We start from the raw sequence: 21633 nt of genomic DNA, 5'->3' as shown, positions 1-21633 counted from the left end.
CCCTTTCCACCACATGACTCACTGTGTCCCCCCTGGTCCCTTCCCACCACATGCCTCGCTGTGTCCCCCCTGGTCCCTTCCCACCACATGCCTCACGGTGTCCCCCCTGGTCCCTTCCCACCACATGACTCTCTGTGTCCCCCCTGGTCCCTTCCCACCACATGCCTCACGGTGTCCCCCCTGGTCCCTTCCCACCACATGCCTCACTGTGTCCCCCCTGGTCCCTTCCCACCACATGCCTCACGGTGTCCCCCCTGGTCCCTTCCCACCACATGCCTCACTGTGTCCCCTCTGGTCCCTCCCCACCACATGCCTCACTGTGTAGCCTCTGGTCCCTTCCCACCACATGCCTCACGGTGTCCCCCCTGTTCCCTTCCCACCACATGCCTCACGGTGTCCCCCCTGGTCCCTTCCCACCACATGCCTCACGGTGTCCCCCCTGGTCCCTTCCCACCACATGCCTCACGGTCCCCCCCCTGGTCCCTTCCCACCTCATGCCTCACTGTGTCCCCCCTGGTCCCTTCCCACCACATGCCTCACGGTGTCCCCCCTGGTCCCTTCCCACCACATGCCTCACTGTGTCCTCCCTGGTCCCTTCCCACCACATGCCTCACTGTGTCCCCCTTGGTCCCTTCCCACCACATGACTTACTGTGTCCCCCCTGGTCCGTTCCCACCACATGCCTCACTGTGTCCCCCCTGTTCCCTTCCCACCACATGCCTCACTGTGTCCCCCACCACATGCCTCACGGTGTCCCCCCTGGTCCCTTCCCACCACATGCCTCACGGTGTCCCCCCTGGTCCCTTCCCACCACATGCCTCACTGTGTCCTCCCTGGTCCCTTCCCACCACATGCCTCTCTGTGTCCCCCCTGGTCCCTTCCCACCACATGACTCACTGTGTCCCCCCTGGTCCCTTCCCACCACATGACTCACTGTGTCCCCCCTGGTCCCTTCCCACCACATGCCTCGCTGTGTCCCCCCTGGTCCCTTCCCACCACATGCCTCACGGTGTCCCCCCTGGTCCCTTCCCACCACATGACTCTCTGTGCCCCCCTGGTCCCTTCCCACCACATGCCTCACGGTGTCCCCCCTGGTCCCTTCCCACCACATGCCTCACTGTGTCCCCCCTGGTCCCTTCCCACCACATGCCTCACGGTGTCCCCCCTGGTCCCTTCCCACCACATGCCTCACTGTGTCCCCTCTGGTCCCTCCCCACCACATGCCTCACTGTGTAGCCTCTGGTCCCTTCCCACCACATGCCTCACTGTGTCCCCCCTGGTCCCTTCCCACCACATGCCTCACGGTGTCCCCCCTGGTCCCTTCCCACCACATGCCTCACTGTGTCCCCCCTGATCCCTTCTCACCACATACCTCACTGTGTCTCCCCTGGTCCCTTCCCACCACATGTCTCACGGTGTCTCCCCTGGTCCCTTCCCACCACATGCCTCACTGCGTCCCCCCTGGTCCCTTCCCACCACATGCCTCACTGTGTCCCCCCTGGTCCCTTCCCACCACATACCTCACTGTGTCTCCCCTGGTCCCTTCCCACCACATACATCACTGTGTCCCCCCTGGTCCCTTCCCACCACATGCCTCTATGTGTCCCCCCCTGGTCCCTTCCCACCACATGACTCCCTGTGTCCCCCCTGGTCCCTTCCCACCACATGCCTCACGGTGTCCCCTGGTCCCTTCCCACCACATGCCTCACTGTGTCCCCCCTGGTCCCTTCCCACCACATGCACCCACCGGAAAAAAAAGAAATCGTCACCCCTGTCTCTACATGCCTGCCCAACACATGACTCACTGTGTCCCCCCTGGTCCCTTCCCACCACATGCCTCACGGTGTCCCCCCTGGTCCCTTCCCACCACATGCCTCACGGTGTCCCCTGGTCCCTTCCCACCACATGCCTCACTGTGTCCCCCCTGGTCCCTTCCCACCACATGCATCACTGTGTCCCCCCTGGTCCCTTCCCACCACATGCCTCACTGTGTCCTCCCTGGTCCCTTCCCACCACATGCCTCACTGTGTCCCCCCTGGTCCCTTCCCACCACATGACTTACTGTGTCCCCCCTGGTCCCTTCCCACCACATGCCTCACTGTGTCCCCCCTGTTCCCTTCCCACCACATGCCTCACTGTGTCCCCCACCACATGCCTCACGGTGTCCCCCCTGGTCCCTTCCCACCACATGCCTCACGGTGTCCCCCCTGGTCCCTTCCCACCATATGCCTCACTGTGTCCTCCCTGGTCCCTTCCCACCACATGCCTCACTGTGTCCCCCTGGTCCCTTCCCACCACATGACTCACTGTGTCCCCCCTGGTCCCTTCCCACCACATGCCTCACGGTGTCCCCCCTGGTCCCTTCCCACCACATGCCTCTCTGTGTCCCCCCTGGTCCCTTCCCACCACATGCCTCACGGTGTCCCCCTGGTCCCTTCCCACCACATGCCTCACTGTGTCCCCCCTGATCCCTTCTCACCACATACCTCACTGTGTCTCCCCTGGTCCCTTCCCACCACATGTCTCACGGTGTCTCCCCTGGTCCCTTCCCACCACATGCCTCACTGCGTCCCCCCCTGGTCCCTTCCCACCACATGCCTCACTGTGTCCCCCCTGGTCCCTTCCCACCACATACCTCACTGTGTCTCCCCTGGTCCCTTCCCACCACATACATCACTGTGTCCCCCCTGGTCCCTTCCCACCACATGCCTCTATGTGTCCCCCCTGGTCCCTTCCCACCACATGACTCTCTGTGTCCCCCCTGGTCCCTTCCCACCACATGCCTCACTGTGTCCCCTCTGGTCCCTCCCCACCACATGCCTCACTGTGTAGCCTCTGGTCCCTTCCCACCACATGCCTCACTGTGTCCCCCCTGGTCCCTTCCCACCACATGCCTCACGGTGTCCCCCCTGGTCCCTTCCCACCACATGCCTCACTGTGTCCCCCCTGATCCCTTCTCACCACATACCTCACTGTGTACCCTCTGGTCCCTTCCCACCACATGCCTCACTGTGTCCCCCCTGGTCCACTCCCTTCCCACCACATGCCTCACTGTGTCTCCCCTGGTCCCTTCCCACCACATGTCTCACGGTGTCTCCCCTGGTCCCTTCCCACCACATACCTCACTGTGTCTCCCCTGGTCCCTTCCCACCACATACATCACTGTGTCCCCCCTGGTCCCTTCCCACCACATGCCTCTATGTGTCCCCCCCTGGTCCCTTTCCACCACATGACTCCCTGTGTCCCCCCTGGTCCCTTCCCACCACATGCCTCACTGTGTCCCCCTTGGTCCCTTCCCACCACATGCCTCACTGTGTCCCCCCTGGTCCACTCCCTTCCCACCACATACCTTACTGTGTCCCCCCTGGTCCCTTCCCACCACATGCCTCACTGTGTCCCCCCTGGTCCCTTCCCACCACATGCCTCACTGTGTCCCCCCTGGTCCACTCCCTTCCCACCACATGCCTCACTGCGTCCCCCCTGGTCCACTCCCTTCCCACCACATGCCTCACTGTGTCCCCCCTGGTCCACTCCCTTCCCACCACATGCCTCACTGTGTCCCCCCTGGTCCCTTCCCACCACATGCCTCACTGTGTCTCCCCTGGTCCCTTCCCACCACATGCCTCACTGTGTCCCCCTGGTCCCTTCCCACCACATGCCTCTCTGTGTCCCCCCTGGTCCCTTCCCACAACATGCCTCACTGTGTCCCCTCTGGTCCCTCCCCACCACATGCCTCACTGTGTAGCCTATCCCTTCCCACCAAATGCCTCACTGTGTTCCCCTGGTCCCTTCCCACCACATGCCTCACGGTGTCCCCCTGGTCCCTTCCCACCACATCCCTCACTGTGTACCCTCTGGTCCCTCCCCACCACATACCTCACTGTGTCTCCCCTGGTCCTTCCCACCACATGCCTCACGGTGTCCCCCCTGGTCCCTTACCACCACATCCCTCACTGTGTCCCCCCTGGTCCCTTCCCACCACATGCCTCACTGTGTACCCTCTGGTCCCTCCCCACCACATACCTCACTGTGTCTCCCCTGGTCCCTTCCCACCACATGCCTCACGGTGTCCCCCCTGGTCCCTTCCCACCACATCCCTCACTGTGTCCCCCCTGGTCCCTTCCCACCACATGCCTCACGTGTCCCCCCTGGTCCCTTCCCACCACATGCCTCACTGTGTCCTCCCTGGTCCCTTCCCACCACATGCCTCTCTGTGTCCCCCCCTGGTCCCTTCCCACCACATGCCTCGCTGTGTCCCCCTGGTCCCTTCCCACCACATGCCTCACGGTGTCCCCCCTGGTCCCTTCCCACCACATGCCTCTCTGTGTCCCCCCTGGTCCCTTCCCACAACATGCCTCACTGTGTCCCCTCTGGTCCCTCCCCACCACATGCCTCACTGTGTAGCCTCTGGTCCCTTCCCACCAAATGCCTCACTGTGTTCCCCCTGGTCCCTTCCCACCACATGCCTCACGGTGTCCCCCTGGTCCCTTCCCCCACATCCCTCACTGTGTACCCTCTGGTCCCTCCCCACCACATACCTCACTGTGTCTCCCCTGGTCCCTTCCCACCACATGCCTCACGGTGTCCCCCTGGTCCCTTACCACCACATCCCTCACTGTGTCCCCCCTGGTCCCTTTCCCACCACATGCCTCACTGTGTACCCTCTGGTCCCTCCCCACCACATACCTCACTGTGTCTCCCCTGGTCCCTTCCCACCACATGCCTCACGGTGTCCCCCCTGGTCCCTTCCCACCACATCCCTCACTGTGTCCCCCTGGTCCCTTCCCACCACATGCCTCACGGTGTCCCCCTGGTCCCTTCCCACCACATGCCTAACTGTGTCCTCCCTGGTCCCTTCCCACCACATGCCTCTCTGTGTCCCCCCCTGGTCCCTTCCCACCACATGCCTCGCTGTGTCCCCCCTGTCCCTTCCCACCACATGCCTCACGGTGTCCCCCCTGGTCCCTTCCCACCACATGCCTCTCTGTGTCCCCCCTGGTCCCTTCCCACCACATGCCTCACTGTGTCCCCTCTGGTCCCTCCCCACCACATGCCTCACTGTGTAGCCTCTGGTCCCTTCCCACCACATGCCTCACTGTGTCCCCCTGGTCCCTTCCCACCACATGCCTCACGGTGTCCCCCCTGGTCCCTTCCCACCACATGCCTCACTGTGTCCCCCCTGATCCCTTCTCGCCACATACCTCACTGTGTACCCTCTGGTCCCTTCCCACCACATGCCTCACTGTGTCCCCCCTGGTCCACTCCCTTCCCACCACATGCCTCACTGTGTCTCCCCTGGTCCCTTCCCACCACATGTCTCACGGTGTCTCCCCTGGTCCCTTCCCACCACATACCTCACTGTGTCTCCCCTGGTCCCTTCCCACCACATACATCACTGTGTCCCCCTGGTCCCTTCCCACCACATGCCTCTATGTGTCCCCCCCTGGTCCCTTCCCACCACATGACTCCCTGTGTCCCCCCTGGTCCCTTCCCACCACATGCCTCACTGTGTCCCCCTTGGTCCCTTCCCACCACATGCCTCACTGAGTCCCCCCTGGTCCACTCCCTTCCCACCACATACCTTACTGTGTCCCCCCTGGTCCCTTCCCACCACATGCCTCACTGTGTCCCCCCTGGTCCCTTCCCACCACATGCCTCACTGTGTCCCCCCTGGTCCACTCCCTTCCCACCACATGCCTCACTGCGTCCCCCCTGGTCCACTCCCTTCCCACCACATGCCTCACTGTGTCCCCCTGGTCCACTCCCTTCCCACCACATGCCTCACTGTGTCCCCCCTGGTCCCTTCCCACCACATGCCTCACTGTGTCTCCCCTGGTCCCTTCCCACCACATGCCTCACTGTGTCCCCATGGTCCCTTCCCACCACATGCCTCTCTGTGTCCCCCCTGGTCCCTTCCCACAACATGCCTCACTGTGTCCCCTCTGGTCCCTCCCCACCACATGCCTCACTGTGTAGCCTCTGGTCCCTTCCCACCACATGCCTCACTGTGTTCCCCCTGGTCCCTTCCCACCACATGCCTCACGGTGTCCCCCTGGTCCCTTCCCACCACATCCTCACTGTGTACCCTCTGGTCCCTCCCCACCACATACCTCACTGTGTCTCCCTGGTCCCTTCCCACCACATGCCTCACGGTGTCCCCCCTGGTCCCTTACCACCACATCCCTCACTGTGTCCCCCCTGGTCCCTTCCACCACATGCCTCACTGTGTACCCTCTGGTCCCTCCCCACCACATACCTCACTGTGTCTCCCCTGGTCCCTTCCCACCACATGCCTCACGGTGTCCCCCCTGGTCCCTTCCCACCACATCCCTCACTGTGTCCCCCCTGGTCCCTTCCCACCACATGCCTCACGGTGTCCCCCCTGGTCCCTTCCCACCACATGCCTCACTGTGTCCTCCCTGGTCCCTTCCCACCACATGCCTCTCTGTGTCCCCCCTGGTCCCTTCGCAGCACATGCCTCTCTGTGTCCCCCCTGGTCCCTTCCCACCACATGCCTCACTGTGTCCCCCCTGTTCCCTTCCCACCACATGCCTCACTGTGTCCCCCCTGGTCCCTTCCCACCACATGCCTCACTGTGTCCCCCTGGTCCCTTCCCACCACATACCTCACTGTGTCCCCCCCTGGTCCCTTCCCACCACATGCCTCTCTGTGTCCCCCCTGGTCCCTTCCCACCACATGCCTCACTGTGTCCCCCCTGGTCCCTTCCCACCACAAGCCTCACTGTGTCCCCCCCCTGGTCCCTTCCCACCACATGCCTCACGGTGTCCCCCCTGGTCCCTTCCCACCACATCCCTCACTGTGTCCCCCTGGTCCCTTCCCACCACATGCCTCACGGTGTCCCCCCTGGTCCCTTCCCACCACATGCCTCACTGTGTCCTCCCTGGTCCCTTCCCACCACATGCCTCTCTGTGTCCCCCCTGGTCCCTTCGCAGCACATGCCTCTCTGTGTCCCCCCTGGTCCCTTCCCACCACATGCCTCACTGTGTCCCCCTGTTCCCTTCCCACCACATACCTCTCTGTGTCCCCCCTGGTCCCTTCCCACCACATGCCTCACTGTGTCCCCCCTGTTCCCTTACCACCACATGCCTCACGGTGTCTCCCCTGGTCCCTTCCCACCACATACCTCACTGTGTCCCCCTGTTCCCTTCCCACCACATGCCTCACTGTGTCCCCCCTGGTCCCTTCCCACCACATGCCTCACTGTGTCCCCCCTGGTCCCTTCCCACCACATACCTCACTGTGTCCTCCCTGGTCCCTTCCCACCACATGCCTCTCTGTGTCCCCCCTGGTCCCTTCCCAGCACATGCCTCACTGTGTCTCCCCTGGTCCCTTCCCACCACATGCCTCACTGTGTCCCCCCTGGTCCCTTCAAACCACATGCCTCACTGTGTCCCCCCTGGTCCCTTCCCACCACATACCTCACTGTGTCCCCCCCTGGTCCCTTCCCACCACATGCCTCACTGTGTCCCCCCCTGGTCCCTTCCCACCACATACCTCACTGTGTCCCCCTGGTCCCTTCCCACCACATACCTCACTGTGTCCCCCCCTGGTCCCTTCCCACCACATGCCTCACTGTGTCTCCCCTGGTCCCTTCCCACCACATACCTCACTGTGTCCCCCTGGTCCCTTCCCACCACATACCTCACTGTGTCCCCCCCTGGTCCCTTCCCACCACATACCTCACTGTGTCCCCCCTGTTCCCTTCCCACCACATGCCTCACTGTGTCCCCCCTGGTCCCTTCCCACCACATGCCTCACTGTGTCCCCCCCTGGTCCCTTCCCACCACATGCCTCACTGTGTCCCTTCTGGTCCCTTCCCACCACATGCCTCACTGTGTCCCCCTGGTCCCTTCCCACCACATGCCTCACTGTGTCTCCCCTGGTCCCTTCCCACCACATGCCTCACTGTGTCCCCCCCTGGTCCCTTCCCACCACATGCCTCACAGTGTCCCCCCTGTTCCCTTCCCACCACATCTATCTATCGGAAAGTACAGTGACGTCACAGTTAATGAGTGATACAGACGGATGATGACACCCCCCCCCCCTTCCTATAGCAGAGCAGTATCTCCCCGGTGACGTCACGCCAGTATCACACATCACCAGTAGTATCACCTGGCCAGTGGGCGGGGCCCGGCGCCTCCTCCCGGTGGGCGGGGTCGGGGATAAAGGTGAGGCACCTGGCCAGGTGAGCGCACTCTTTCTCTCTCCGGACACCACGATGGCGAACTCCGGGCTGCAGCTGCTGGGCTTCGTCATGTCGCTGCTGGGCTGGATCGGGCTGGTCGCAGCCACCATCATGCCCCAGTGGCGGATGTCCTCGTACGCCGGAGACAACATCATCACCGCGGTGGCCGTGTACCAGGGGCTGTGGATGAGCTGCGTCACTCAGAGCACCGGCCAGATCCAGTGCAAGGTGTACGACTCCATGCTGCAGCTGGACGGTAGGGATCCGCTCCCTATTACTGCTGCTGCCCCCTAGTGTCTGCTGTGTGCCCCCCTGTACCGCTGCCCCGCTCCTTACTGCCCCCTAGTGTCTGTGTGCCCCCCTGTACCGCTGCCCCACTCCTTACTGCCCCCTAGTGTCTGTGTGCCCCCCTGTACCGCTGCCCCACTCCTTACTGCCCCCTAGTGTCTGTGTGCCCCCCTGTACTGCTGCCCCGCTCCTTACTGCCCCCTAGTGTCTGTGTGCCCCCCTGTACCGCTGCCCCACTCCTTACTGCCCCCTAGTGTCTGTGTGCCCCCCTGTACCGCTGCCCCACTCCTTACTGCCCCCTAGTGTCTGTGTGCCCCCCTGTACCGCGGCCCCACTCCTTACTGCCCCCTAGTGTCTGTGCCCCCGTGTACCGCTGCCCCCTATACTGCTGCCCAGCTCCCTACCACCCCCTGTACCGCTGCCCCGCTCCTTACTGCCCCCTAGTGTCTGTGTGCCCCCCTGTACCGCTCCCTATTACTGCTACTGCCCCCTAGTGTCTGTGCCCCTGTGTACCGCTGCCCCACTCCTTACTGCCCCCTAGTGTCTGTGTGCCCCCCTGTACTGCTGCCCCACTCCTTACTGCCCCCTAGTGTCTGTGTACCGCTGCCCCACTCCTTACTGCCCCCTAGTGTCTGTGTGCCCCCGTGTACCGCTGCCCCACTCCTTACTGCCCCCTAGTGTCTGTGTGCCCCCGTGTACCGCTGCCTCACTCCTTACTGCCCCCTAGTGTCTGTGTGCCCCCGTGTACCGCTGCCTCACTCCTTACTGCCCCCTAGTGTCTGTGTGCCCCCCTGTACCGCTGCCCCACTCCTTACTGCCCCCTAGTGTCTGTGTGCCCCCCTGTACCGCTGCCCCACTCCTTACTGCCCCCTAGTGTCTGTGTGCCCCCCTGTACCGCTGCCCCACTCCTTACTGCCCCCTAGTGTCTGTGTGCCCCCCTGTACCGCTGCCCCACTCCTTACTGCCCCCTAGTGTCTGTGTGCCCCCCTGTACCGCTGCCCCACTCCTTACTGCCCCCTAGTGTCTGTGTGCCCCCCTGTACCACTCCCTATTACTGCTACTGCCCCCTAGTCTGTGCCCCTGTGTACCGCTGCCCCCTATACCGCTGCCCCACTCCTTACTGCCCCCTAGTGTCTGTGTGCCCCCATGTACCGCTGCCCCACTCCTTACTGCCCCCTACTGTCTGTGTGCCCCCCTGTACCGCTCCCTATTACTGCTACTGCCCCCTAGTGTCTGTGCCCCCGTGTACCGCTGCCCCACTCCTTACTGCCCCCTAGTGTCTGTGTGCCCCCCTGTACCGCTCCCTATTACTGCTACTGCCCCCTAGTGTCTGTGCCCCCGTGTACCGCTGCCCCACTCCTTACTGCCCCCTAGTGTCTGTGTGCCCCCCTGTACAGCTGCCTACTGTCCCCTGTACCGCTGCCTGGCTCCCTATACTACTCCCAGCCAGAACCGGTGTAGGTGTATGACCATGCTGCAGCTGGATGGTAGGGATCTGTGGGGAACCTGCTCCCTGTTACTACCACTCCCTAAACTGCTACTGCTCCTTATTGTCTCCTCCTAATCCACTGCCCAGGTTCCTGCTCCCTACTACTGCACCCTTAAAATAGTACTGATCCCTACTGCTCTGTATTGCTTGTGCCCATCTCTACCCACTCACTGTCCCTACAATGTACCTTCACCCTGGCTGCTCCCTACTGTGTACATTCCCCTACCCTGCCCCTAATTCCACTGCTCCCTACTGTCTGTAGCTACGTCTACCCGTTCCTGTGGTCTGTACCTAGTAACACTACCGGGTGCAGTTGTACTGAGCTGTGGAGAGAGAAGCTACCTGCCAGCTCCTAACTATCATTTTTCAAACCCAGTCTGTAATATTGTAACTAGGAGCTGATTGGCTGAGGTGTCTCCTGACCTATGACTTGCATGTGATACCCAGGGCTGCCCCCCACCTACACCTGTGCTTACTGCTGCTGTGTAGTGTGGCAGGGTGCCCACAGGGTATACCTGTATGGCAGAGTGTTGCGGGGGGGCTGGTGCCGTGCCGCAGGTTGGTGGGACTAGGGAAAGTTTCTGCTATGAATACTATGTTGCGGGCACCATAGAGTGAGGTTTGGGGGCTTCCAGTTGCCCAGTGTCCTGGATTCCCCCCTGTCTTATGTAACATTGGGGGGGGGGGGGGGGTTATTTTCTAGAACCTACAATGGGGTGGTTGTAGCTATGGCCGGGGTGTTGGTCCTTTGTTCCTGTGACCTTCCTCCTCTCCCCAGCTGCTGCACTGGGGCGGCATCCATTCCTCCCTGTGTCCCAAACCAGTCAGACTGGTTCTCAGTGAGCGTTGGCCTCCCTCCCCCGCCGGCACTGGAAGCCATGAATTTGTGTCGTGTCGTCCCCCCCCCCCCCCCGGTATACTGGTCTCTGCCCCCTAGCCCGCTGTATACTGGTCTCTGCCCCCTACCACGCTGTATGCCGGTGCGGCCTGGTATTCCCGTTACTCCTTATCTGTGTGTGATAAGCCCTGATAGCAGCCGGGTTATCTCGCTGTATACTGGTGAATGCCCCCCCCCCTGTATACTGGTGAATGCCCCCCCCTGTATACTAATCTATGCCCGCTGTATACTGGTCTCTGCCCCCCCTGCTGTATGCCGGTGCATGGCGCTGCGGCCTGGTATTCCCGTTACTCCTTATCTGTGTGTGATAAGCCCTGATAGCCGGGTTATCTCTGTGACCCAGGCATTGTGGCGCTGTTATCGGGCCATGTGAGGCTGCTGCGCAGTAATGGTGACACTTCTGTGACAAGTGTCATGTGTAGGGAACCCTGCAGGTGCACGGTAGATGATGGAAAAATCTGGTTGCTATGGGCAACGTCTGCATTTGGAAGGGTCGGTGACGTTCCCCCTCGGTGTGGAGGTATACCGTTGTGATATAACTACCCCCATGCTGCGTAGTGATACAGCTGGCACACAGGGGTGAGGGTGGGCACTGTACATGGCAGGCTCACAGGAGGGGGTATACTGCGTAGTGATACGGCTGACACCCAGGTGTGTGTGTGTGTATGGGGGATTCCCCTCTGCTCCTTCCTGGACTCCTGTTTACCTCCTAATCTGCAGCCGCTGGTTGTAGTTTCTGTGAAACTCTCCCCCCCCCCTCCTGTAACATCCGCCCCCTCCCCCTCGCGTCACACCCTGGTGTCTCAGCAGCACAGGAGTCTCACCTGAGACTGAGTGGCCCCTCCCCAATGGCTGACTCTCATTCCTTACACTCTGGCCCAGCGCTTATATGAAGATCCTTCCCCGGCTACTGGCCCAGGGGGCCCCTGGGCAGGCCTGGTTAGGGAGCCCGCATGGGGAGGGGTGACGTCTGGTTCCTGTGAGGAATGTTTGCTATTTAGGACAGGAGCGGGCAGGCCCTGCTATGGGGATTCTGGGTCCGAGGGGAGGGGGTGTAGCGTCTACACCTGTATATGAAGGCCCAGAGGGGTGTGCGTTAACGGTCATTTATGTAGTGCATGTACCCCAGAATCCACAGCCCCACAGAATCCTACATCCGCCCCTGTGGTGATTACATTATGTAGTCCCTGCCCTGTGTACATATATACATCCGCCCCTGTGGTGATTACACTATGTAGTCCCTGGTCTGTGTACATCTATATACATCCGCCCCTGTGGTGATTACACTATGTAGTCCCTGCCCTGTGTACATATATACATCCGCCCCTGTGGTGATTACACTATGTAGTCCCTGGTCTGTGTACATATATACATCCGCCCCTGTGGAGATTACACTATGTAGTCCCTGGTCTGTGTACATATATATACATCCGCCCCTGTGGTGATTACACTATGTAGTCCCTGGCCTGTGTGTACATATATACATCTGCCCCTGTGGTGGTTACACTGTGTAGTCCCTGGCCTGTGTGTACATATATACATCCGCCCCTGTGGTGATTACACTATGTAGTCCCTGGCCTGTGTGTACATATATACATCTGCCCCTGTGGTGATTACACTGTGTAGTCCCTGGCCTGTGTGTACATATATACATCCGCCCCTGTGGTGATTACACTGTGTAGTCCCTGGCCTGTGTGTACATATATACATCCGCCCCTGTGGTGGTTACACTATGTAGTCCCTGGCCTGTGTGTACATATATACATCCGCCCCTGTGGTGGTTACACTATGTAGTCCCTGGCCTGTGTGTACATATATACATCCGCCCCTGTGGTGGTTACGCTGTATAGTCCCTGCCCTGTGTGTACATATATACATCCGCCCCTGTGGTGGTTACGCTGTATAGTCCCTGCCCTGTGTGTACATATATACATCCGCCCCTGTGGTGATTACATTATGTAGTCCCTGGCCTGTGTGTACATATATACATCCGCCCCTGTGGTGAATACACTATGTAGTCCCTGCCCTGTGTGTACATATATACATCCACCCCTGTGGTGGTTACACTGTATAGTCCCTGCCCTGTGTGTACATATATACATCCGCCCCTGTGGTGATTACACTATATAGTCCCTGCCTGTGTGTACATATATACATCCGCCCCTGTGGTGATTACACTATATAGTCCCTGCCTGTGTACATCTATATACATCCGCCCCTGTGGTGATTACACTATGTAGTCCCTGTCCTGTGTACATCTATATACATCCGCCCCTGTGGTGATTACACTATGTAGTCCCTGCCCTGTGTGTACATATATACATCCGCCCCTGTGGTGATTACACTATGTAGTCCCTGGCCTGTGTGTACATGTATACATCCGCCCCTGTGGTGATTACACTATATAGTCCCTGCCTGTGTACATATATACATCCGCCCCTGTGGTGATTACACTATATAGTCCCTGCCTGTGTACATCTATATACATCCGCCCCTGTGGTGATTACACTATGTAGTCCCTGTCCTGTGTACATCCGCCCCTGTGGTGATTACATTATGGTCTGTGTACATCTATATACATCCGCCCCTGTGGTGGTTAGACTATATAGTCCCTGACCTGTGTACATCTATATACATCCGCCTCTGTGGTGATTACACTATATAGTCCCTGCCTGTGTGTACATATATACATCCGCCCCTGTGGTGGTTACACTATGTAGTCCCTGGTCTCTGTACATCTATATACATCCGCCCCTGTGGTGATTACACTATGTAGTCCCTGGTCTGTGTGTGTACATATATACATCCACCCCTGTGGTGATTACACTATGTAGTCCCTGGTCTGTGTGTACATATATACATCCGCCCCTGTGGTGATTACACTATGCAGTCCCTGCCCTGTGTGTACATATATACATCCGCCCCTGTGGTGATTACACTATATAGTCCCTGCCTGTGTACATATATACATCCGCCCCTGTGGTGATTACACTATATAGTCCGTGCCTGTGTACATCTATATACATCCGCCCCTGTGGTGATTATACTATGTAGTCCCTGCCCTGTGTGTACATATATACATCTGCCCCTGTGGTGGTTACACTATGTAGTCCCTGGTCTCTGTACATCTATATACATCCGCCCCTGTGGTGATTACACTATGTAGTCCCTGGTCTGTGTGTACATATATACATCCACCCCTGTGGTGATTACACTATGTAGTCCCTGGTCTGTGTGTACATATATACATCCGCCCCTGTGGTGGTTACGGGTAGAGATGCCAATCTCGGGGCATTTTTTCAATCCCGGGAATCGGGATTGAAAAATGCTCAATCCGGTATTGGCATACCTAAAAGAAAAATGCCCCTGTGCCCCCCACACTGACTCTTGGGGTGGGTGTCAGTGGTGCGTGATGTGGGTGGCCTGGCGGCAAGCAGGTGCCGATGCCACACATTTACTTTTGGTGATCGCCGAGCGGGGGAAGCAGGCGGTTTCAGTGAAGAGGCCCGGCGGCTAGTGGATCAGACGGTGGGGGTGTAGTGCTACGGCCTGCGCAGCGTGACCTAATCATGCTGCGCAGGCCGGGACAGGGGCAGCGTCTGAGCGAGTGCTCAGACGCTGCCCGGCATTAGACTGTGCATTCGCAGTCAAATCCCTGGATTGAAATCCTGGTAATTTTGGGGCCAAATCCCGCCGATTGGCCACCCTAGTTACCGGGTATAGTCCCGGGCCTGTGTACATGTATATCCATCCGCCCCTGTGGTGGTTGCGCTGTATAGTCCCTATACCTGGTGCACACATTAGGATTTACCTGTGGGGATCACTGACTGACCTGTACTGTATTATGGGGAGAACATACAATTGGCATATTGGTTGTCATGTTACCAGCTGCGTGTGAGATGGCAGTAATGGATTTTCCTTTATCTCTCTCCCCCTTATCCCTGACAAGTCCTCTCAGGACATCACTCTCTGCATTGTGTATGTTGTGAAAGAAGTGGCCATCTCCTGTCCTGACTCACTGTTCTGTAGTCCATGACTCACTATGTACATCTCTGGCAATAACAGGACACCTAATCACTGCTCTGGTCCCTGGCCGCACCCTGTCCTCTGCCTCCTCACGGCACCCCTGGCCCCTGCCAGCGCCATCTTCTCTGGCCTCCTCACTGCACCCCTGCCAGCGCCATCTTCTCTGGCCTCCTCACTGCACCCCTGCCTGCGCCACATCCTCTGCCTCCTCGCTGCACCCTGCCAGTGTCCCCTCCTCTGCCTTCTCACTGCACCCCTGGCCCCTGCCTGCGCCACATCCTCTGCCTCCTCACTGCACCCTGCCAGTGTTACCCTCCTCGGCCTCCTCACTGCACCCCTGGCCCCTGCCAGCGCCATATTCTCTGGCCTCCTCACTGCACCCCTGCCAGCGCCATCTTCTCTGGCCTCCTCACTGCACCCCTGCCTGCGCCACATCCTCTGCCTCCTCACTGCACCCTGCCAGTGTCCCCTCCTCTGCCTCCTCACTGCACCCCTGGCCCCTGCCTGCGCCACATCCTCTGCCTCCTCACTGCACCCCTGGCCCCTGCCTGCGCCACATCCTCTGCCTCCTCACTGCACCCTGCCAGTGTTCCCCCCCCCCCTCTGCCTCCTCACTGGCCCATGTCCCCTCTGCCTCCACACTGCGCCCCTGCCTGCACCACCTCCTCACTGTGCCTTGGCCCATGCAGACAAAACCTGGTGTCAGTCTGACTTCTGTGTGCCCTGCCAGTGGGAGGTGTTGGTAGCCGCGTGGTTAATGGCTAGCAGATGCAATGGTGCCTGTAGCTCAGCTTCCCTATTGGCTAGTGCTGGGTGTTTCACCTCCTGTTCTAGAAAGGTTTATATTAGAATGCGAGGTACTTGTGTAGTTTCATGGCGCCGTGCGTCTGAGTCCCCTTGGGGGGCTCGCTTCGCTCGCCCACGCTGCGGGCTCGGTGGCTCACTACGCTCGCCGCGCTATTTAAAATCAACTACATGCCAACATGGATAGTGGAGGTATGAACTGTCCATGTTGGCATGGAGTTAAGTAACTTTTTTTGACATATTTCGTGGCGAGCGTACACCCGAAAGTAGCACGGCGCCATGAAACTACACAAGTACCGAATGTGGTTCCATCATGGCCTTGTTGGGTCCCTATGAGCAGAAAGTGGCCGGAGCTTGTTGACTCATCCCTCTAACTTTTTGGACACTGAATGTCCCCATCTGGATGACTGTCTAACCTTTCCTAATGAGACATGCTGATAATTAGGTGGTGACTGCTGTAAGTCTAATCAGCTTTTTTATCTCCTCAGGATCTCTGCAGGCCACGCGTGCCCTCATGGTGGTTTCCCTTGTGGTTGGGATTTTTGGCTTGGCCATCTCTACCATGGGTATGAAATGCACAAAATGTGGAGGTGACGATAAGGTGAAGAAAGCTCGCATAGCAATGACTGGTGGATTCGTCTTCCTACTGGCTGGTAAGTGAGGCTGGTGGTATGATGGGTGGGCATTCAGGCCCCCTCACGTGTGGCTATAGACCTTCTGCCACATAAAGATGTGGGTCATGAGAAGACCGATAACTGTGTCCCTCTGATGGGCAGTTACTAGTATACAATATAGACCACAGCTTCTCTAACTCCTGTCCTCAGGACCCCACGCGGTGCATGTTTTCCAGGTCTCCTCACAGAATCACAAGTGAAATAATTAGCCTCACCCGTGGACACTTTTTAAAATGTCAATGATTAATGAATGCACCTGCTGGGTGACATGGAAAATGTGAACTGTGTGGGGTCCTGATGACCGAGTTTGAGAACCCCTGTTATAGACTATTGAAAGGGAAGAGATGGCTACCTCCACTGACCACCATATGGCCACCTGTATGGAGGTGCATGGTGTCTACGTTGGAGATATGATTGGGGTTGCGAAGATGAAGACTTGTCCCAATAGTCTACTTTCCCATTGGCTTTAATGGTCAGTTGCCCAGGGGCCCACCCCAATGGGGAAGACAGCAGTGTCCCAGGGAGTTGGGGGCGGGCAGTGGCTGGAAGCTTGTAGCGCAGGGCTATTTGATGGGCAGGAAGTGGATTTTGAAAAGACTGTCCAGATGCTGATTGGCTGAGAGATGAATTCCCTCAGCCAATCAGCATCCGGGCAGTCTTCTCAAAATCAGCAGCGCTTCCCGTCCGGGAAATGGCGTATTAGTACAAGCGCCCAGCCATCGCTGCTTATAGGTGGGTGTGGGGGAGGGGGGTGGTGAGACCACTACAGTGGTGGAACACCTTATGCAGTAGAACAAGGGCTGATGGCTATAACCTGTAGGCAGCTGATGTCCCATTATTGACCGTGATATCCTCTTATAGGCCTGGCTGCGCTTATTGCCTGCTCCTGGTATGGAAATCAGATCATCCGTGACTTTTACAGTCCACTGACGCCGATCAATACAAAGTGAGTAGCTCCCTGTTATCCCAAATATCTCCCTGGTCTCAGTTTGACACTATGCATACTGGACGGGTGCAGGTAGTTGTGACCCTCTATGATCCACTATGAGCTTTGGCTGGTGGAGACGCCTTATCACTCTCTCCTTATCTTCCAGGTACGAGTTTGGTGCTGGAGTGTTCCTTGGCTGGGCTGGCTCGCTCTTGGTCATACTGGGGGGCGCACTCCTGTCTTGCTCTTGTCCCCGCAAGAACAACTCCGCTAAAGGATACCCCAAGAGTGGGGGGGCACGAACAAAAGCCCCCTCCAGTGCCAAGGACTACGTCTGACCCCAAGCATGTAGTAACACGAAGTGACCTTCTCCCAGGATCCATCGTCAGTCCCACGATACAGCACTTTGAAGGAAGTAGAGCAGACGGCGCAGATCACTGCACGGTGGCCAGCTTGGAGATACTGAGCGGCCATGTTGGACTTTCTCTCCTCCTCTCATCTGTATATTGCTTCTGGGAAGGGCTTTGACGCGGGGTTTGCAGTGTCACGTAGAGTACTGAGGCGGCGGCACTCTTGTCTTCACCTGCTCTTTTGTTTTGCACCATTTTAGCAGCAGTATCTCTTGTCTGAGTTTTGAGTTATATTGTTGGGGGCGGAGGGGGGGGGGGGGGGTTAAATAAAGGACATTGTCCAACCAGTTCTAGAATACTGTGAGTGTCCCTGAAACCCAGGGGTTTGGGGGGGCCTTCCAGTTTATTACAACTGTTGTGTGATCCCATTTTTATTCATCTTTTGTAAATAAATGTTTTTGAATATAAGAAGTCTGGTGTCCATCCTCCTATACCTGGTGGTATGGCCTCAGCATGGCTGGACGTCTGTGGGGTCAGTGGTGCTGTATATGCCATTGTGTGGATCAGAGGCGTACCTAGATATTATTAGGCCCCATAGCAAATGTTTGTAAGGGCCCCCTGTTTAGTAACTGATGGTGATAAATGTATGTAAAACATATTCGTTACAAAGCAAAGATGGGCCACCTTCACCTCTGGGCCCCATAGCAGCTGCACCCCTTGCACCTATGGTAGTTACGCCCTTGGTGTGAATGCCCGAGTATGACCGTTACACCAGAGGTCCTCCTATACCTGGTGGTATGGCCTCAGCATGGCTGGACGTCTGTGGTGCTGTACATGCCATTGTGTGGATGTCCTAGTATGACCGTTACACCAGAGGTCCTCCTATACCTGGTGGTATGGCCTCAGCATGGCTGGACGTCTGGGGTCAGTGGTGCTGTACATGCCATTGTGTGGATGTCCGAGTATGACCGTTACACCAGAGGTCCTCCTATACCTGGTGGTATGGCCTCAGCATGGCTGGACGTCTGTGGGGTCAGTGGTGCTGTATATGCCATTGTGTGGATGTCCTAGTATGACCGTTACACCAAAGGTCCTCCTATACCTGGTGGCATGGCTGGACGTCTGGGGTCAGTGGTGCTGTACATGCCATTGTGTGGATATCCGAGTATGACCGTTACACCAGAGGTCCTCCTATGTGGGCCAGGTAATGGACAAATCAAACTAATGGTGCCCATACAAGTGTGAAATATGGCATATGATCCATATATCTATTTTATATTGCATGTGTCACCTGACTCGATGCGTGGGCTCACCGCTTGAGTTGATAGATATGTGCTCGACCAGAATGTCACATTGCGTGTAATTTTGAACCACATGCACTCGCAATACAATCTGCGGCGGTCGTCCGTAGGGCGGGTGGCAGGCAGGCATCAGTGGAGCGGGCTGCAGAACTAAAACAAAAAAATAAAGACTGAGACTGTGTGGCCCTCTCTGCCAATCAGCGGCTGACAATGTGAGTCCTCTGATTGGCAGAGCTCTCTGCCAATCAGAGGGCCATCCAGTGTTTATTTTTTTTCCTCCTGCCGCCCGCTCTGCTCCAGAATCCCACCAGCACCCGATACGCCATGCGTCATTGGGTGCTGGGGGGAAAAAGCATTATCGCATCTTATCGCACAACTGTATGGGCACCATAACGGAGGTGCTAATTAAGTCATACATGGATATACTAAAAACATGAACTGCTGAGGTCCCTTGAACCCCTGCAGTACGCTATGTACGAGCCCAAACTCTGTATCCTTGGAAGAGTCCTAATTCTGGGATGCCGTCCTTTAAGCCGAGGTATACAAAGAATGTAACGTCTAACCATACTGGACAGCAGGGAACGTAATTATTATTCCAGTTTAATTGGACAATCTGTGCTAAGCTATACTTAAACCCTGGTGCCTTGCAGACCGCATATGGGATCCTCCTCTCTAGCATATGCCCACCCCAAAGGCTTCATCTGGCTCCAGACAATGGCTGGAATATATTAGGCGTGATGGAAGTAGGAAAATGGTGTAAGGTCTGATGTGTCTCGGCTAGGGCAGATATTCCCAGCAGGAAGGTTGTTCTAACCCACCAAAAGCCGTCCAAGGAAGGATGACTTGTGTCTCCTCACAGGGTCATGGTGCTGGTGACCGGTGGGACAGGAGGCACCGGCTAGTATCAGATTGCATGTGTCAAGCTCTGTGCGGTCCTGTGTGCATCAGATCCCAGACACTCTGCGTGCGGACTGGAGCCCACCTCCTAGCAGCGGGCAATGGGAACGTACAATATATTACATAGTTACATAGTAGGTGAGGCTGAATAAAGACTTGCGTCCATCTAGTTCAACCTACGTTTTAATAGCTTATCCCTTGTAAAAGACAGAATATGGTTCTTATTAGTACCCCTGGATGTTTTTATCCAATAAATGCTTGTCCAACCTTATTTTGAACGTATTTATTGTATCTGCCAACACCACCTCCCCAGGAAGAGAGTTCCAAAGTTTGACTGCTCTGACCGTAAAGAAATTTTTTCTTTTGAGGGAACGAAATTTTCTTTAATCTAAATTTGTGCCCTCGCGTCCTAGATTCCTTTCTTGCAGTAAAAAGGGTGCTTGACAGTTCCTTATATTGGCCCTTGATATATTTGTACATGTTGAGCATGTCCCCCCTTAAATGTCTCCTCTAGTGTAAATAGTCCCAGCATCTCTCCCCGTAGCTTAAATTCTCCATTCCCCTACTAAGCTTTGTTGCTCGCCTTTTGGATTTTTTCCAATTCCACAATGTCCTTTTTATAGTGTGGGGCCCAGAACTGCACTCTGTATTCGAGGTGCGGTCTCACCAATGCCTTGTACAGAGGCATAATTACTTTTGAGTCCCTAGTTTCCATTCCCCTTTTAATACATGCTAGAATTTTGTTGGCCTTTTTTGTTGCAATGTGACATTGAGCACTACATCCCAGCTTATTAACTATATGGACTCCTAGATCCTTTTCGAGTGCTGAAGTACCTAATGCCTCCCCGCTTAGGTTGTAACTTGCACACTGGTTATGTCTCCCGAGGTGCATGACCTGGCATTTGTCCACATTGTACCTCATCTTCCACTCTTTATCCCACTCATCTAGCTTGTTAAGATCATTTTGAAGTATGTTCACATCCTCTGTATGTCCTCGGTCCACCCGGGAAGCTTAGAGGTGTCCATACACAGTGTGATGCGCGCTCCGGCATCCCATCGCTCAGTACAAAATATGTGCTGCACGTGCTTTATGTGCTGCTTCCGGATCGGATTGCCCTGCGATCTAGCCCATAACGCACGCGATTCTCGCAGCATGCATGGGCGCATTTGGGGGGATAAGCTGTGGCTTCTCAGGAGACTCAGTATGTATGGAAGGGAAGGGATGTCTGCGACCGGCAAAGGGGGAACACAAAAGGGATTTCGGGCACACTTATACTGATAGTAAAAGAATGTGTGAATTAAGATCACTTTTATTACATAAGTTAAAAAACGTCACATTCCTGAGAATCTGCGCACAGAAATATATAATAAATGCAATGTTTAATAGCGTACTTGCGTACAGAGATATATAATAAATGCAATGTTTAATAGCGTACTTGCTACAGAGATATATAATAAATGCAATGTTTAATAGCGTACTTGCGTACAGAGATATATAATAAATGCAATGTTTAATAGCGTACTTGCTACAGAGATATATAATAAATGCAATGTTTAATAGCGTACTTGCGTACAGAGATATATAATAAATGCAATGTTTAATAGCGTACTTGCTACAGAGATATATAATAAATGCAATGTTTAATAGCGTACTTGCGTACAGAGATATATAATAAATGCAATGTTTAATAGCGTACTTGCGTACAGAGATATATAATAAATGCAATGTTTAATAGCGTACTTGCTACAGAGATATATAATAAATGCAATGT

At 56.5% G+C, this 21633-nt stretch overlaps 2 protein-coding genes across 2 annotated transcripts in view; one reads left to right on the top strand and one right to left on the bottom strand.

Moving 5' to 3' along the window:
• The window catches only part of SLC2A4 (solute carrier family 2 member 4), a 114369-nt gene extending 105857 nt beyond the window's left edge, over positions 1-8512 (bottom strand). Inside the window, exon 1 of the mRNA XM_083185908.1 lies at positions 8134-8512. The gene's annotated coding sequence lies outside the window, so the exon portion shown is untranslated. The remainder of the gene's footprint in view (positions 1-8133) is intronic.
• Positions 8151-18134, top strand: CLDN7 (claudin 7). Its single transcript, XM_083185914.1, has 4 exons — positions 8151-8462; positions 16200-16364; positions 17247-17331; positions 17480-18134. The coding sequence occupies exons 1-4, from the start codon at positions 8240-8242 to the stop codon at positions 17649-17651; spliced, it is 645 nt and encodes a 214-aa protein (XP_083042040.1). The 5' UTR covers positions 8151-8239; the 3' UTR covers positions 17652-18134.
• Positions 18135-21633: the final 3499 nt, after the last annotated feature.

This window comes from Crinia signifera, chromosome 4 (genome assembly GCF_055691185.1).
Source record: "Crinia signifera chromosome 4, ASM5569118v1, whole genome shotgun sequence".
NCBI lineage: Eukaryota > Metazoa > Chordata > Amphibia > Anura > Myobatrachidae > Crinia > Crinia signifera.
Note: the sequence above shows the minus strand (reverse complement) of the source record. Positions and strands in the feature narration are given on the sequence as shown.

What these genes read in the sequence shown, in the direction of transcription:
- CLDN7 (XM_083185914.1), top strand. Translation starts at nt 8,240, where the DNA reads ATGGCGAACTCCGGGCTGCAGCTGCTGGGCTTCGTCATGTCGCTGCTG. An exon ending in ATTCGTCTTCCTACTGGCTG is followed by an intron (nt 16,365 to 17,246) that starts GTAAGTGAGGCT and finishes ATCCTCTTATAG; the next exon opens with GCCTGGCTGCGCTTATTGCC. An exon ending in CTGACGCCGATCAATACAAA is followed by an intron (nt 17,332 to 17,479) that starts GTGAGTAGCTCC and finishes CTTATCTTCCAG; the next exon opens with GTACGAGTTTGGTGCTGGAG.